Genomic DNA, 17,227 nt, shown 5'->3' with positions numbered 1-17,227 from the left:
TTAACTAGTAAAGAATGTCTTCCTTGAGCATTGTGCTCTTTCAAGATCTATCTATATGGGACAAACTGACAAGAGCAACTTGAAAGATTAGATAGGAAACTATCTAGGGGGCAGTGAGTTTAGGTTAATGGAGAAGGAACAATGCAGAAAAGTAGTGTGAGAATGGCTGCACAACTCGAAGAATGTAATCAGTGTCACTGAATTGTACATGTATAAACTGCTGAATTGGTATATGCTTTGCTATGTATATTCTCAACAACAACAAAAGAACCAGAGACCAAAGAGATCAAATGGGGGAAAAATTTGGAAGGAAGAGACAGCATAGAGAGCAGAAGAAAACGGAATAAAAAAGAAATCACCCACAACACAATAACTAATATTCTCAGACTACAGAGAAGGTATCTTCATGATAAAAGGAGATATGCTTTTAAAGAGATAAGATTCAGAGAACAAGAGCTCTTGGAGGAAAATCTTTGTGACCCTGGGTTAGGTCAAGATTTCTTAGACACAGTTCTAAAAGCATAATCCATAGAAGAAGAAACTGATAAATTAGACTTCACTAAAATTAAAAACTTCTGCTCTTTGAAAGACACTGTTAAGGAAATGAAAACATAAGGCACATACTCAAAAGTAGGTGCCAAACCTTATCTCATAAAGGAGTTGTATCCAGAATATATAAAGAACTCTCAAAACTCATGAATAAAAAAATAAACCACCCAGTACAAAATGGACAAAAGATTTGAACAGCTACTTTACCAAACAAGACAGACAGATGACAAGTAAGTACTTGAAAACATGCTCAACATTAGTCATTAAACAAATATATATTAAAAGCACAATGAGATACCACTATATACCTATTAGAATGGCTAAAGTTTTTAAAAATAAAATAAACATTTTAAACTGGTAACACTAAGTACTGGTGAGGATGCGGGGCAGCTGGAATTGCTGGTGCGAACGCAAAATGGTATAGCCACTTGGAAAACAGTCTGGCATTTTCTTACAGATTATAAAATTAAACATATTCTTACTAAACCCACTGCCGTTGAGTCGATTCCAACTCATAGTGACCTTATAAGACAGAGTAGAACTGCCCCGTAGCGTTTCCAAGGCTGTATCTTTACAGAAGCAGACTGCCGCACCCTTCTCCTGCGGAGAGGCTGGTGGGTTCGAACTGCTAACCTTTCTGTTAGCTGCCAAGCGCTTAACCACTGTGCCACCAGGGCTCCTTGGTTTTTCTATACAACCCAGCAATCCCACTCCTAGGTATTTACCCAAGAGGAATGAAAGCTTATGTCCACACAATTACCTAAATGTGACTGTTTACAGCAGCTTTGTTCGGAATGGCCAGAAACTGGACAAAAACCCCAAATGTCCTTTCAACTAACAAACCACGGTGTAGCCATCCGATAGGCTACTACCCAGCAATAAAAAGGAAGGAACTCCTCATAGACACAACCACAGGGAGGAATCCCAAGTGCATCAAACTGTATGATTGCAATGATAACGACATTCTGGAAAAGGCAAAGCTATGGAGTCAGAAAGCAGGGGCTGGGGTGGCGGGAGGGGCTGTTTGCAAAGAGGCACGAGGAGGTTTTGGAAAGTGAGCTTTTCATTCTGTAAGCAGGTCTCTTCTCCTGACCGTCACTCAAAGATCACTGTCCACGCATTCCAGAATCTAATATCTCAACGGTCGAAGCAGAAGGGTAATATTCTTTTCTCTTAGAACCATCTTTACTTTTTTCTTCTCATAGACTTTAATAAGGGTTTGAAAGTAACATAAGAGAATTACAGCATAGCCCAGAACAGAGAAGTTAAGACTGTCACCAGCCAACTTTTCTTCAGCCCAGCAGCCACCATGTTGCTGAGGTCTGCCTGTCCCCTCTATCTATAGACATCCTCCCTCCCCTCCATCTCTCTGCCCCTTATCCCATTTCACCGCCAGGGCAGTTACCCCAAAACTCCAATTTTCTACTGAATTATCATACAGAGCAATTTAGCTCTTATGCCCCAATCATTTACTCCCAGACTGTTCCCTGGGGACTTTGCCCTTCTCAAACAAGTCATCAGGATGTCTCCCACACAAAACGGCCACCACCCCACCCAATATCGCCACCCTAAGCAACACAAAGAACGGGAAGAATTGAAACAACAGTTATTCTTAACTGGTCCCGGATCAAATTTTTAAGCAAAGAATCCTTCTCCACAAACAGTAGTATCCTAAAGCAGAAGGAAGACAGTAGAAAAAGTCTTCTTTCTTTGTTGAGAAAACACACACGCATGCACGTACACCCATACACGATGCTATTCTTACATATGTTCAGGAATCGGAGATTATGGCGGGGAGGTCTATTTCAGGGTTCAATCCCTTGCTTTCTCAGTAGGTTCTGCCCTAAGTCTGACTCAACCATCCCATTTCCTCCAATCCATTCATTGTGGAAAGCAGACACGCTCTCACAAAAACACGGCAACATGCTCTCATGTCTTGCTTTCCCAGCCACCTTCCCTGACCCAGCCCACTCTGTGCTATTTATTTGTTCTGTTTTACACGTGTGGTTCTGACTCCCAGTGAGCTGTAAGCTCCAGCACCTTGCGTGGTGCTGAGCACCGTTAGAGGCTCTACAGACAAGCCATGTGGTGAAAATCCACGGCTCTCCCAGCTTTGTCTTCTCTAAGGATAAAGAGCCCACCTCTGTAGCACCTGCCTCTGTTCCCCCTCCCTGGCCCCTGGCCACTCTGGCCCCTGGCCACTCACCCTGGGCTCACCCTGAGCTGCAAAGCGAGTGCGCAGAACATCCAAGGGGTGCATGGCGAGGGTGGCCACGCAGGCAGACAGGCCGCCACACACAAAGTGCATTGAGAAGTCGCGGGCATTGTACACGCTGGCTCTGTGCACCAGCTCGGTCAGCAGGTCAAACGACAAAAACTGCAAGAGTGAGCGGGAAAGTCAGGGGCAGCCCGGGAATGAGGCTGAGACACGCTCCCCAGCACCCGTCCATAACCCGGGTGGGGCCTGAGCTCAGGGATAAGCAGAGACCACACGCTCCCCAGCACCCGCCCATAACCCAGGTGGGGCCAGGCGCGGGGAATGAGCAGAGACCACACGCTCCCCAGCACCCGCCCATAACCCAGGTGGGGCCAGGCGTGGGGAATGAGCAGAGACCACACGCTCCCCAGCACCCGTCCATAACCCAGGTGGGGCCTGAGCTCAGGGATAAGCAGAGACCACACGCTCCCCAGCACCCGCCCATAACCCAGGTGGGGCCAGGCGTGGGGAATGAGCAGAGACCACACGCTCCCCAGCACCCGCCCATAACCCAGGTGGGGCTGGGCATGGGGACAAGCACAAGGTGAGGAGACACTCTGCCAGAGCAGTGACGGAACAGAATCAATACGTAATCCTGTGCAGGAATCAGATGCCATCTGATACTCTCTTTGAGTACAGCTAAATACTCAAAGGGCTAAGAAAATATATATGGAACATTTTTTATATCAGAAAATTCCATCCATTAACTTAATTTTCTGACAACTAGGAAAAGATGGTCATTAGCTGATTCCTGGCAGAGGGCCCCCTGGGAGCAGAGTTTCTGGGGGGCACATTCCCCTGCTGTAGCCGCGACACTCAGCTCTTCCCCCAGCCAGCTCCAGGTGGCCCAGTTTCCTGAGAACATCACGTCATCACGCTGCAGTGTTTATCTGTGTGACTGGTGCAGAGACGGGATGGCGAGGGCCTGTCACCTCGGTAGACACTTGACTTGAGCCATTGGCGTGTCATAGCAGGAAGAGTTTGGGACGTCGCTGACGCTAGCCTGCCTGGGTGGCAATCCTGGCTCTGCCACTTCCTGGCTAGGTGATTTTGGTTGAGTAATTACCTAACCTCTTCACCTGAGTCTTCTCTTGTGTAAATCAGGGGGGACAAGAGAACCTACTTCAAAGGACTGTTCTGACGTAATGTACGTGAAGTGCTTAGAACAGGGCCTGGCCCATGACCAGCATTGTACAAGACTAGCTACTACCACTATGACTACTATGAAATACACTGGCGCTTAGGTGAACGAGGAATAACTAAACGTCCAGAAGCCAGGATTCCAATCTTAGCCTCCCCACTAACAGGCTGTGTGACCCCAGGCAACTTGCTTAACCTCTCTGTGATCCACATAACACCTGCTCTACCTTCCTCATGATGCTGCTGTGACGTTCAAATGGGTCACAAAGGTGAAAATGCGACTTCAGAATAGAAAGCATTAGTATCGCCATTTGCCCAGCCTCGTCGGGGCCATGGTGTCTAGACGGCCTGCTGGGTGCAACACCTAGTGGACTCTTGCTGCTGAAGCCCCGCTGACGGGGGATGCCTCCCGCTGAGGGTGGGTGCCTCCCGCTGAGGGTGGGTGCAGGAGGAAGGGAACACCCACAATACAGCTCAGTCTGAGCAAGCTTCCAACTGGCCAGGCGGGTTCCCATGAAGACAGGTGAGAAGGGTGTGGACTGCCTCTTCCTGCCGGACCCCAGAGTGTCTCACCCTCCCTGTGCCCCTCCACTGAGCAAGTGTCACCCCAAGGGCCTGGCCAGGCCCCTGCCACCTACCTGCACAGCTCCATAGCCTATGGAGAGAAGCTGGGCTGGGATGTGTCCTTTCCAGAAAGCTGCTGGGCCCTCCTCCTGCAGAATCTGTCTCCCAGCCTGTAGGATGCCGTGGTATTTTGCACTGGGGTCACTGTGGGACAGGCGCTCAATCTGAAGCTGGGAACCAAAGTGGAAAAGGTCAGGTGATAGGGGTTGGGTTGGGGTGGGGTGAAAAGTAGAACTTTCAGAAACGATAATGAAGGTAATGGAGAAGTGCTTCACCTTGACCAAACAATTCCAAGTTCTAGGAATGTCTTTGCAAGAGACATTGAACTTGGCCTCCAGCTCACTGCAGGGACAAAGGGGGAAAGGGTACCTGGAAACGGATCTTGATGACGTCCAGGGGGCTGACCAGCGCCCGAGTGACAAGTCCAGACACAGAGCCAGCCACCGCCACCTCGACCTTGGAGATATTCCTGCCATCTGCTCTGGGGTCATAGCCGACCATCCCTGCCTCCGGCCCATACAACGTCCATCAGTAGCAGGCTAAATGCAAGAGCCAGGGAGTAAGCAGTAAGCACAAAGGCAAGTTCCTCAAGGTCTCTGCTTGAAGACCACCTCCCAACCAGCACAGCTGTGTCCCCTTACTCTGCTTCACTCTTCTTTACAGCATGCATTACTCGGGGACGTTCATACTGGGCATTTGTTTCTGGACTCGCCCCCGCCAGCATGTGAGCTCCATGGACACAAGGCTGGGTCTCATTGGTTCCTCCCTGCACTTCCAGTGCCTGGAACAGAGCCTGTCACCATCAGTATGCAATACATATTTGTCGACTAAATGGATGAGCAAGCCTGGTAGGAAATGTTGACTCCCAGAGATCACTGGGCTTCCCAATGACCTCTGGCTTTGAGGGCAAACCCCTGCTGAGGTCAAGTCCTGGGCTGTATCTGAGTGGGAGCAGAACCCACAACAGCTGAATGCTGGGGAGGACTGTCAGACATGCAGGGTCAGAGAGCGGGGCTTGGGGTTCTCTAACAACCCACGTGAACCTAATGAAGAGCCCAGCAGCCCTGAGCCCCTTGGTACCTCCCTTCCCCATTCCCCCCACACACACAGGTCCACCCTGCTGCAGTGGAGCTGAGCCACCCTATTAAATGACGGGCCCGTCGGATCAGACCCTGCTGACCTCTTCAGCCTCACTCTGGACCACTGGTCCCCTTCCCTCACTTCACCAGTGTGGTCTCAGTGCTTCTGCAGTTTGTAGAAAACACTGGGTGCATTCCTACCTACTGCCTTGCTTTGCACCTACTGTTCCCATGTCTGGAAAGCACCCACCACCCCCGCTCTTCCCAAGGCTGGCTCCTCTCATCAGTCAGGGCTCAGCTGAAGACCACCTCCTCCAGAAGGCCTTCCCTGCTCCCCTCCTGTCTCCACCACCTGCTGTCTTTATTTCCTCCTCTGCATTCTAGCCCTCGCCAATGTGTATGCCCACAGGAGGCAGGCTCCATATAGGCAGGACTTAGTCGCTCTAATTACAGCTGTATCTCCACAGACCAGCACAGTGTCTGACATGTAACGAAGGCTTTAAAACCAGTTAATGAATACACGATTAAAAACCAAATTACTTTTAGATTGCAGAAGTAACATGGACCTTGTAGGGAAGAGAGGAAAAAAAGAAAACCGTCTTAACGCTTCTGACTTCACGTTATTTCCTTCTAGTTTTTCTCCTGTTCACGGCTTTTACCTATTTCACACAATTCTGTCTCCTGGCTTTAAAATGTAAGCTGTCACAGCACGTTTCCACGTCGCTACGTGATCTTCGTAAGTATCATTCTGAATGGCTGAACAATATTCCACCCAGTAGCTACGCATAATTTGTTGGGCACTGGGGACTTTTTAATTATATGTTTATTTTGAAAATACCTAATTCCATTTTTCTCTAGACCAGGGTTTCTCTACACCACTATTGATATTTTGGACCGAATGATCCCTCGCTGTGGGGCTGTCCTGTGCACTGCGGGAGTTTAGCAGCATCCCTGGTCTCTACCCACTCAATGCCAGTACCAGGCCCCCTCCCCTCACCCAGGTAATAATCAAAAATGTCTCCAGCCATTGTTAAAAAGTCCCCTGGGGGCAAAATTGGCCCTATTTGAGAACCACTGATCTAGAGAAATACTAGCACGAGTGTACAGAATCTTATGTATTACATCATTATTTGTAAAACTGGATGCAACCTAAATGCTCATCAATCAAACCAAAAAAACTCAAACCTGTTGCCAGCTCATAGTGACCCTGTAGTAGGACAGAGTAGAACTGTTCATAGGGTTTCCAAGGCCGTAATCTTTACAGAAGCAGACTGCCACATCTTTCCCCCGCAGAGTGGCTGGTGGATTCAAAACTGCAGACCTTTCCGTTAGCAGCCGAGCACTTTAACCACTATACCACCAGGGCTCCTTTGCTCTTCAATTGAGGGATGGATGAACACAGTAAGTCACACTCATGCAAGGGAATCCTATGCAGCCATTACAAAGAATGAGCCCGAGCTATACACACTCACCTGTAAAGGTGTCATAATAAACCAAACGAGTTGCCATCAAGTCCATTCCGACTCATAGTGATTCTATAGGACAGAGCAGAACTGCCCCACGGAGTTTGCAAGGAGCAGCTGGTGGATTCAAACTGCCGACCTTTTGGTGTGCAGCTGAGCTCTTAACCACTACACCACCAGGTGTCACAATAGCATGAAAAAAGCAGGTTTCAGAACAGTATGTACAGTATAATCCCATTTTTCGTAAAGGAAAAACAGCAAGACCCATATACACTCTAGAACTGTATAAAACATGGGAAAAGGTGTGTAATGACACACACACCATCAGGACGTCAGTAAGGTTATTTCTGAGGGAAGAGTTGCACAGGGAAAACAGAGGGTAATCTCTCCCTACATCTTTATACACTTCTATAGTTTGAATTTGTTATGGAAAAAATATATATATATAATGAATTTAGAAGGGATCTAAGAGGTTACCTAGTTCTCGAATACCTTTACTAATGGGGAAGTCACTACCTACACAGTGACAACCCCAGAGCAAATGTATCCTTCCCTTCCCTCTCCCCAACCCCATCATTGCTTCTTTTTCTCCTCGTACCCACCCTGGAACTCTGAGGGCTTGGAATTCAGCCCCAAGTCCTCAAACACTTTTCTCAAAGACCAAAGTAATGTTCCACTCTATCCTGAAAATTAACAAGACACTTCCACGGGGCTCTACTGGCAAATTATTCTAAAATCACATTTTATTAAAAGTCTAACGGTACGAAACCTCCTACCCCCTGCCAGGAACGTGTCCATTTCTTGATACCTTCTTCCCATACCTCAAATGAGGAGACGTGGCCTTTCCTATCCACTTCTCTGTGACATAACTCAAGTTGTATCTCCCGAGGTGCCTGTGAGGTGCAGTTTGGAGATGGGACAGGTGATTGAGAGGCAAGGGCTCTCCCAAGGTTACCCAGAGACTGCTGAGGTCACACTGGGGGTGGGGTGGGGGAGTGCCCCAGTGAGGAGCAGGTGTTGTGGCTGTTTCAGGATGGGACTGGAGGGATCAGGCTCTTCACTCAGGGAGCCCTGCCTGTAAGTGCAAGAACCACCACCTGAGGTGGTGGGGGTGGCTAGGTTGTGCCAGAGACGTTTCTATAAATAAGCAGCTCAGCATAGCTGACATAACCTTAGACCTCAGACCAAGAAGCCTAAATTCAAGGGCTGCCTCTCCTGCGCACCTTGGGCAGGTTTCTTTACCCTGGGCTCAGTTTTCTCTTCTGGAAAATGGGCATGATGTCTGCCCTGTGTAGCCCACAGAGCTGGGAGGATCATGGAAGATGATGTATGTGAACGGTTAAGCGCTGGATTACTAGCCGAAAGGCTGGCCACTGGAACCCACCCAGAGGCGCCTGGTAGGACAGGCCTGGCCATCTGCTTCTGAAAGGTCACAGCCTTGAAAACTCTATATGCAGTTCTATTCTGCACACATGGGGTCACATGAGTCAGAATCCACTGGATGGCAACTAACAATAACGTAAAAGAACTTGTTAAATACATAGTTCAGTGGTGGCCTTACTTTTTATACTTGTTCAAAAATTCCTTCTTATACCAATAAGCCTTGATATTTACCTAAAGAGACAAGATAAAAACGAAATATGATTATATGCAGTATATATATATATATATAAGACAGCACCCTGAAGACGTGCAGTGCCAGAGACCCGGCCGGCTGCTGGTGTGAGCGGCAGGGTGGATGGGATGTGTGGTCAGAGTTTGCCTTCATCCCCCTTCTCTGCAGAAGCCCGGGTCTTCATGTACACAGGTGTCCCGCGGTGCAAGCGAGGGCTCATGTGCGCATGTGTCCAGCCTTCCCACGCTGCAGGTTCTCTGCAGATGTCCCCACGCGTCTACACAGGTGTCCACGTGTGCCTCAGGGTGTGTTTTAGTCCCAAGTATGAGAAGACACCCACGAGGTGGGTGCGACTCTGTCCAGGTGCTTCCTGCGCCCGTGAGATGTTTCTCAGGTCGGGTGTGACACGTGTGTGTACAGTCCCGCCCCGCGTGGGTACCCGCGCGTGTGTGCTCCCCCCGGCCCGCCCGACTCACCAGGGTGAAGTCTCCGAGGTGGCGGTGAGGAGGGCTGAGGTAGAGGTCATTCACCCGGCTCGGCGGTCACCGCCGGTCTCCCCACACTCTCCTCTCCCTCGCGACTCATGCGGCCCAACAGCAAAACTTAACTGCGCGCGCCATAACTGACGGGACCCTGAGCCAGTCACCGCTGAGCCAACGACAGACGCTAGACCAGTGGGTTACGCACAGGGCCCAGTGACCGTCTCCCGCTAGGTGTTTCTGGGCAATGTAGTCCGCCTTTACTGAGTGTTTCCCCGGCGAGGCGCAGGGCCTCCTGGGGGCTGTAGTCTCGCTGTGCGCACGCGCGCAGGCGGACGCTACCGGCCCGTCGGTAGGAGGCGGGTCGCCAACGGCCGCTGTGACGATGGAGGTCGCCGCACTGAGTGGCGCGTAACTCGGGAGTCAGACAGCGGAAGAGCGAGAGGATGGGGGCGCTTTGAACTTGACCTGCTTCCTTCAAAACCCTCGTTGTCTTAGAACCCGCGTAATATAAACTTGGAAAAGATGGCTGGAAGTCTAGCAAAAACCCGCAGGACCTGGGAGAAAACGTGGGGTTTTAATACCAAAGCGAACCGGCCAAAGAAGAATTTTTGTTTTTTTAAGGTTTATTATACATAATTTCTCGTTATAGAAATAATATAGCCATATTTACAGAAGGCTTTTTTTTAAAGTTTTGAACACAGTTCTTTATTTTTTCCCCATACAAAAATTTATACATACATTGTTATGTGGCTCTAATTGCTCGCCCCATACTGTGACAGCACACTCCTCCTTTCCTCCCCAGATTCCCCATGTCCCTTCAACCAGCTCCTAACCCTCTCTGCCTTCCCATCTCACCTCCGGACGGAAGCTGCCCGTTTAGTCTCTTGTATTTACTTGAGCTAAGAGGCACACTCCTCACGATATCACTTATGTCCCACAGTCCAGTCCAATCCCTGTCTGAAGAGTTGGCCTCAGAAATTTAGTTCTGGGCTGATAGAGAATCCAGGGGCCTTGCTTTCCGGGGTTCCTCCAGTCTCAGTAGGACCATTAAGTTTGGTCTTCTTACTAGAATTTGAGTTCTGCACCCCACCTTTCTCCTGCTCCATCCCGGAGTCTCTGTTGTGTTCCCTGTCAGGGCGGTCATTGGTGGTAGCTGGGCACCATCTAGTTCTTCTGGTCTCAGGCTGATGAAGTCTCCAGTTTATGTGGCCCTTTCTGCAGAAGACATTTCTTATTGTTGAGTTTTGAGAGTTCTTTATATTTATGGATGTCATGTATCAATTTTAAATATTTTCTCCCAGTTTGTGGCTTGTGGTTTCATTCTTGTGTCTTTCAAAGAGCAGTTTTTCACTTTAATAAGTCTAATTTATTGATTTTTTTTTTCCTTTTATGGATCATGCTTTTGGTATCTAATTGTATAATTTATTTTATAAGGATCAGCACAAAGCTGGTTCCTGTGAGGCAGAAAAGTTAACGATATCCCAAACTGCTGTACCACTCGGTCTTCTCTAACACCACTACTCCCCTTCTCCTCAGTACTGTCCCTTCTGTCTTTGGGTTCGGTAAGTCTCTGCAATGTCTCACAGAACTCACAACCTGTACTTATGCTTAAGTGGCTTATTAGGGAAGTAATAGGGTACAACTAGGGATCCGGATTAACCTGGAAGTAACAGGAACAACAGCTCAGGACACAGTTCCTCCATCAGGGCAGCTTCTCGCCCTCTGTCTCCAAGCTTGCTGGGGGCCTTCTCAGGCAAGTGTTAATACCTGTTAGCTCCCTGGGACATTGGCAAGCTCCACCGCAGTCCCTCAGTGTTTTCCATATTACAGTCCCTCTCTCTCTCTCTCCCTTTAAGCCTAGAGGGATGGCAAAACTGACCGATCCCCTTGTTAGGGTTCCAAACACCTTATTTGCATGGTCCCCCCCACCACACACGCACAAGGGTGCCATGCACCTTATTTACATTATTTGCAATCCCCTTCGTGGACCACAAGCACCTCATTTGCCAGGCAGTCATTTGGTGGGAGTTAGAAAACCATGGCTAGAAAGGCCATATAAAAACAACCCATCGCACCGTAGTATTATACCTAAGAAATCTTAGCCTAAAAGAAATCTTTGCCTAACCCAAGATTATAAAGATTTTCTCCTGTTTTCTACTAGAAACGTTACTATTTTAGGGTTTACATTTAGGCCTCTGATCCATTTTGAGTTCATTTTTGTGTATGGTTTGAGGTATGGATTGAAGTTCGGTCTTTGCATTTGGATATTCAGTTGTTCCAGGAACTGGAATACTTTTTTGTTGAGAAGTCTGATATTTTTTCTACTGAATTGCTTTTTGCACCTTTGACAAAAATCAGTTGTTTGTCTATATACACCATTTCAACTTCTGCTTTTTCACTCTGAACAAAGTGATAAGCATTGTCCACCCAGGAAAAGGGTAGTTTAAAAATGTTAAGATGGCCCACAATGGGCAGAACCTGATTCAGAATTTTGACTTCCTGCCTTTCTTGAAATTGTTCCTTTCCATTCCCTTCAGAGATACCTTTTTTCTCACTCACTTCCTCCTTGTCTCCTTGCTTAGAGATTATCAGATTTACCCAGGGGTTCCCAGCCTTCGTATTACGTCTCTATTTTCCAGGTCAGTTGACCACTAACCACTCTCCAGATACTCTCTTCAGCTAAAGATACTGTCTTAGTTATCTAGTGCTGTTATAACAGAAATACCACAAGTGGATGGCTTTAACAGTTTATTCTCTCACAGTCTAGTAGGCTAGAAGTCCGAATTCAGGGCGTCATCTCCAAGGCAAGGCTTTCTCCCTCTGTCGGCTCTGGAGGAAGGTCTTTGTCATCAATCTTCCCCTGGTCTAGGAGCATCTCAGCACAGCAACCTTGGGTCCAAAGGATGCACCTTGTTCCTGGCGTTTTCTTGGTGGTATGAGGTCCCCATGTCTCTCTGCTCACTTCTGTTATATCTCAAAAGAGATTGGTTTAAGACACAATCTGATCTTGTAGATTGAGTCCTGCCTCATTAACATAACTGCCACTAATCCTGTCTTATTAACATCATAGAGATAGGATTTACAACACATAGGAAAATCACATCAGATGACAAAATGGCGGACAATCACACAATACTGGAAATCATGGCCTAGCCAAATGGATATACATTTTTGGGGGACACACTCAATCCGTAACAGATATGTTTGGTTCTACTTTGTTCTCTTGCACTAGAACAAGTACATATTTTTCTTCTTTTTTTAAATTTATTTATTGTGCTTTAGGTGAAAGTTTACAGCTGAAGCTAATTTCTCAGATGAAAATTTATACACATTGTTATGTGACACTAGTTACAGTCCTTATAATGTGACAGCACACTCCTCTCCACCCTGAGTTTCCCGTGTCTATTCAACCAGCTCCTGTCCCTTTCTGCATTCTCATCCTGCCTCCAGACAGGAGCTGCCCATTTAATCTCGTGTACCTACTTGAACTAAGAAACACACTCTTCACGAGTATTATTTTATGTTTTATAGTCCAGTCTAATCTTTGTCTGAAGAGTTGGCTTCGGGAATGGTTTTAGTGCTGGGTTAACAGAGAGTCCGGGGGCCATGTCTTCTGGGGTTCCTCTAGTCTCAGTCAGACCATTAAGTCTGGTCTTTTTACATGAATTTGAGTTCTGCACCACACTTTTCTCCTGCTCTGTCAAGGACTCTCTGTTGTGTTCCCTGTCAGGGCGGTCATTGGTGGTAGCCGGGCACCAGCTAGTTCTTCTGGTCTCACACTAATGGACTCTCTGGTTTATGTGGCCCTTTTGTCTCTTGGGCTAATATTTCCCTTGTGTCTGTGGTGTTCTTCATTCTTCTTTGCTCCAGGTGAGTTGGGACCAATTGATGCATCTTACATGGCTGCTCGCAAGCTTTTAAGGCCCCAGACATCACTCACCAAAGTGGGGTGCAAAACATTTTCTTAATAAACTTTGTTATGCCATTGACATAGATGTCCCCTGAAACTATGGTCCCCAGACCCCCGCCCCTGCTACTCTGTCCCTTGTAGTGTTTGGTTGTGTTCAGGAAACTTATTAGCTTTCGGTTTCGTCCAGTTGACAAGCACACATTTTAGAATGTTGTTGGTTGCCATCAAGTAGATTCTGACTCAGGGTGACCCCATGTGTGCAGAGTAGAACTGTCCTCCATAGTGTTTTCAGTGCTGTGACCTTTTGGAAGCAGATTGCCAGGCCTTACTTCCGAGGTGTCTCTGGGTGAGTTAGTACTTCCCAATAGGGGATACGCCAAGAAGGACTTTCGACAACAAGCTAATTATAGAATCAGTTATACTCAGGGAGTCACAGGTCATCAGAACAGGAAGGACTTACGGAGGTCATTTAGTCCAGCGGGGGCCAGAGGGGACGGGTGATGCGCTCACGGTTCCTCACGGTCAGATGACAAATGGGTGGCCTGGCTAAGATTTCTCCTTTTCCCTTCCTGGTAGGTGTCAGTTTTCCTGGACTTGGGCCCTGCCTTGAGCTTTTGCATATTTGAAATCTGGTCACTTCAAGTTAATTATACTTAGTAAATCATGTCATGTGAAAAGAGAACCTGGAAAATAATGGTTCCTGTTAGTTTGGGGAAATGAATCCTTCTGTGACCTCATCAACACTTACCCTAAACAGACCTATTAAAAGCACCTTTGGACTTTCCCCACCTCCTCAGCGGGAGTAAATAGCTCCTTGGCCTTGACCAGACAGAGTTGGTATGTGACAGCTGCCCCAGCCTGCTGCTGAGTTGAAAGAGTCTCTTGGACCGGGCAGTGTTCTGTTCCGTTGTACACAGGGCCACTGTGAGTCGGAACCGACTCGACGACACCTAACAACAAGTTAACACCTGAGTGAGTTTGTCAGCCGTGCTGTCTGTAAGAGGCCTGAGAACCGGGAGGCAACTTGCCGCGGGTCTTTGGCAAGTTACTTCCCTTCTCAGGGCTGCAGTTGCTCCCTCTCTAAAATGAAGGGGTTGGACTACAGGCTGTCTGAGCCTCGCTGCCTCCACATTGCCACAGGCCTGAAACTCTGCATTTGTAGTAAACACAGGGAGGGGGTCTCAATTTCAGCTGCTGCATGTCACCTGGGGCGCTTATTTAAATCTGCAGGTCACCTCCTCCACAGAGACCTTGATTGGGACCTCTGAGGTGAATCCTGGGAACAAGCAATCTGGTTGCTGGGCCACATTTGGAGAAACACTGAATCGGGGGTCCACATCCCAGCTTATCATTCTAATCTTGTCCGTGTTTCTTTCTCCTTTCTTGTGATTTAGGACGGGATGAAAGGCCTCTGTTTCCCATCTTTTTTTTTTTAATTCAGGGGAAATTCACATCATATAAAATTAACTATTTTAAAGTGCACAATTCAGTGGCATTAAGTTCACTCACAATCCTGTGCCACCACCACTACCACTATTTAGTTCCAAAACATTTTCATCACCCCAAAAGGAAACCCAGTACCCATTAAGCAGCTACTCCCCATGACTGCCTCACCCCAGCCCCTGGCAACCACCAATCTGCATTCTGTCTCTATGGATTTGCCTAGTCTGGACATTTCATATAAATGGAATTAGACAATATGTGGCCCTTTGTGTATGGCTTCTTACGCTTAGCAGAATATTTTTTTTTCTTTTCCGATTCTGTAATTCGCAGAATGTTTTTGCACATTGTAGCACGTATCAGTACTTTTTTCCTTTTCGTGGATGAATAATATTCCATTGCATGGATATACCACAGTTTGTTCATCTATTCATCTGTCGATGGACGCTTGAGTTTATTTTTGTCTTTTTAAACTTCAGAGTGTAAGTATGAGAAAACCATGAAAAACCAACAGCCGTTAGAGAATTCGAGAGGAAGTTCTGACAGGCTGAGGGGCCAAAGATAGAGGAGTTTCTGAGACAGTTCCTTTTTCTGTCCTTTCAAGTTCACTCAGCAAATGACTCAACCACCAGTAAACCAACCAAGAAAAAAGAAAAAAAATAATAAGAGGATTTACTGTCCAGTAACTTTCAAGAGCAATTCAATTTCAACCTCCTTCTGTTGCACTTCTGAGTAGAGCAACACCTCAGGAGGCTGTGGGGGAGGAGGGCCAAAGTCAGTCTCAAGGGGAGGGGGTTCCAAGGAGGCTGGAGGGCTCTCTGGCTTCCAGCTTTCGGTTTTTGGCATTTGGTTCTCTCTAACCAGATCGACAATCTTTGTGGCTGACAACACCCCACCCATCACCCATTTCTTAGCTTCCCTGAGGCGAGGTTCCTGCTCTGTTCGGGGGAAGCCCGTCTTCACCCCCACCACCAAATGCACAGAGGAAGAGAGTGAGTGCAGCCGCACGGCGAAGGAAGAGGTGTCTGTGTGGCTGAAGGGTTGGCATGCCCCCTGCCAACCAAAGACCTTGTCTTCTAGCCCCATGACTTCTGGTTCTGCCTGACTCAAGGATGACTGAATTAGGGGTACATATCCTTGTTTCTGGGAGCCCCAAATCTAAGAACTAGGCTCTAAAGAAAATGGTTTGGAAGCTCCTCAAACCCACAGGGAGCCAGGGTGATGATGTTATTATTCTCCCAATACGAGTGACGAATGTTCTGAAATGCTCTTCCTCTCCTCCTCTGCCTGCCACCCCCAGCCCGCTAAGGCTCATCTCAAAGTCCACCTTCTCCAGGTGTCATGCCTGGAGTTTTCCCTCTTCTTTGGCTTCCCCAGCTATCTGCACACACCAGTATTAAAGCTCCTCTCGCCTTGTGCTCTAACCAAAACCCAAACCTGTTGCTGTCGAGCCAATTCTAACTCATAGCGATCCTATAGGACAGAGTAGAACTACCCCATTGGGTTTCCAAGGGCGGCAGGTGGATTCAAACTGCTGACGTTTTGGTTAGCAGCTAAGCTCTTAACCACTGTGCCATCAGGTCTCCTATCTGGTTCTCCAGCAGTTGGGGAACTCCTTAAAGATAATGACCATATCTCATGCCTCTTTCTCCGAGGGTCTGGTAAAGATGCTCGAGGAATGTTTGTTGAATGACTGAAGGAACAAACAGCCTGAAAATAGCAGTTCCGCTTCTCTCAGAGAGAAAATCCAGTTGGATTTTGCCATTAGTTTGTCCATTCTTAAAAATAAAAGAAGACTAGTAACCAAGATGTCCTTCAACAGGTGAACGGATAAACAAACTGGGGTGCATCCATACAATGGAGTATTATTCAGCGGTAAAAAGAAATAAGCCATCAAGCCATGAAAAGACATGGAGAAACCTAGAAGCCCTGGTTGCACAATGGTTAAGCGCTTGGCTGCTAACTGAAAGGTTGGCGTTTCAAACGCATCCAGTGTCTTCATGGGAGAAAGACCTGGTGATCTCCTTCTGTAAAGATTACAATCTAGAAAACCCTATGGAGGCAGTTCTACTCTGTCACATGCGTCTTTGTGAGTTGAAATCAACTTGATGGCACCTAACAACGCAAGTGAAAGAAACCAGTCTGAAAAAGCTACATACTGTATGACTCCAACTACATAACGTTCTGGAAAAAGCAAAACTATAGAGATGATAAAAAGATCAGCGGCTGCCAGGGGGCCAGGAGGAGGAGAGGGAGACAACTAGGTGGAGCCCAGGGCATTTTTAGGGCAGTGAAATGATTCTGTATGATAGTATAATGGTGGACACACGGTATTAAGCATTTGTCGAGCCATATGACACAAAGAAGTGAACCCTAATGTAAACTATGGACTTTGGTTAATAATAATGTATTGGTTCATCAATGGTAGCAAATGTACCACATGAATGCGAGATGTTAATAGGAGAAGAGATATGCAGGGGAAGGAGGTATATAGGAACTCTATACTTTCTGCACAATTTTTCTTTTTCTTTTTTAATTGTTGTACTTTAAGTGAAAGTTTACAATTCAAGTCAGTCTCTCATACAAAAATTTATACACAGATTGTTATGTGACCCTAGTTGCTCTCCCTGTACTGTGACAGCACACTCCTCCTTTCCACCCTGGATTT

General features: G+C 47.3%; 1 protein-coding gene across 2 annotated transcripts in view; it reads right to left on the bottom strand.

Annotated features, from left to right (window-relative positions):
- SLC25A19 (solute carrier family 25 member 19) overlaps nucleotides 1–9,362 on the bottom strand; it is a 14,737-nt gene extending 5,375 nt beyond the window's left edge. The window contains exons 1-6 of one of the 2 annotated variants that reach the window (XM_023729245.1): nucleotides 9,204–9,362; nucleotides 8,674–8,726; nucleotides 5,212–5,363; nucleotides 4,940–5,109; nucleotides 4,585–4,740; nucleotides 2,756–2,926 (exon numbers count right to left, since the gene is read on the bottom strand). In XM_023729245.1, coding sequence (XP_023585013.1) covers nucleotides 2,756–2,926; nucleotides 4,585–4,740; nucleotides 4,940–5,071 — 459 coding nt within the window. In that variant the 5' untranslated portion in view covers nucleotides 5,072–5,109; nucleotides 5,212–5,363; nucleotides 8,674–8,726; nucleotides 9,204–9,362. Of the gene's footprint in view, nucleotides 1–2,755; nucleotides 2,927–4,584; nucleotides 4,741–4,939; nucleotides 5,155–5,211; nucleotides 5,364–8,673; nucleotides 8,727–9,203 lie in introns of those variants that run through there. The other variant, XM_023729246.1, reaches the window with a different exon arrangement.
- Between the last annotated feature and the right edge of the window lie 7,865 nt (nucleotides 9,363–17,227).

The sequence above is a fragment of the Trichechus manatus genome, unplaced genomic scaffold (assembly GCF_000243295.1).
Source record: "Trichechus manatus latirostris isolate Lorelei unplaced genomic scaffold, TriManLat1.0 scaffold00028, whole genome shotgun sequence".
Lineage (NCBI taxonomy): Eukaryota > Metazoa > Chordata > Mammalia > Sirenia > Trichechidae > Trichechus > Trichechus manatus.
Note: the sequence above shows the minus strand (reverse complement) of the source record. Positions and strands in the feature narration are given on the sequence as shown.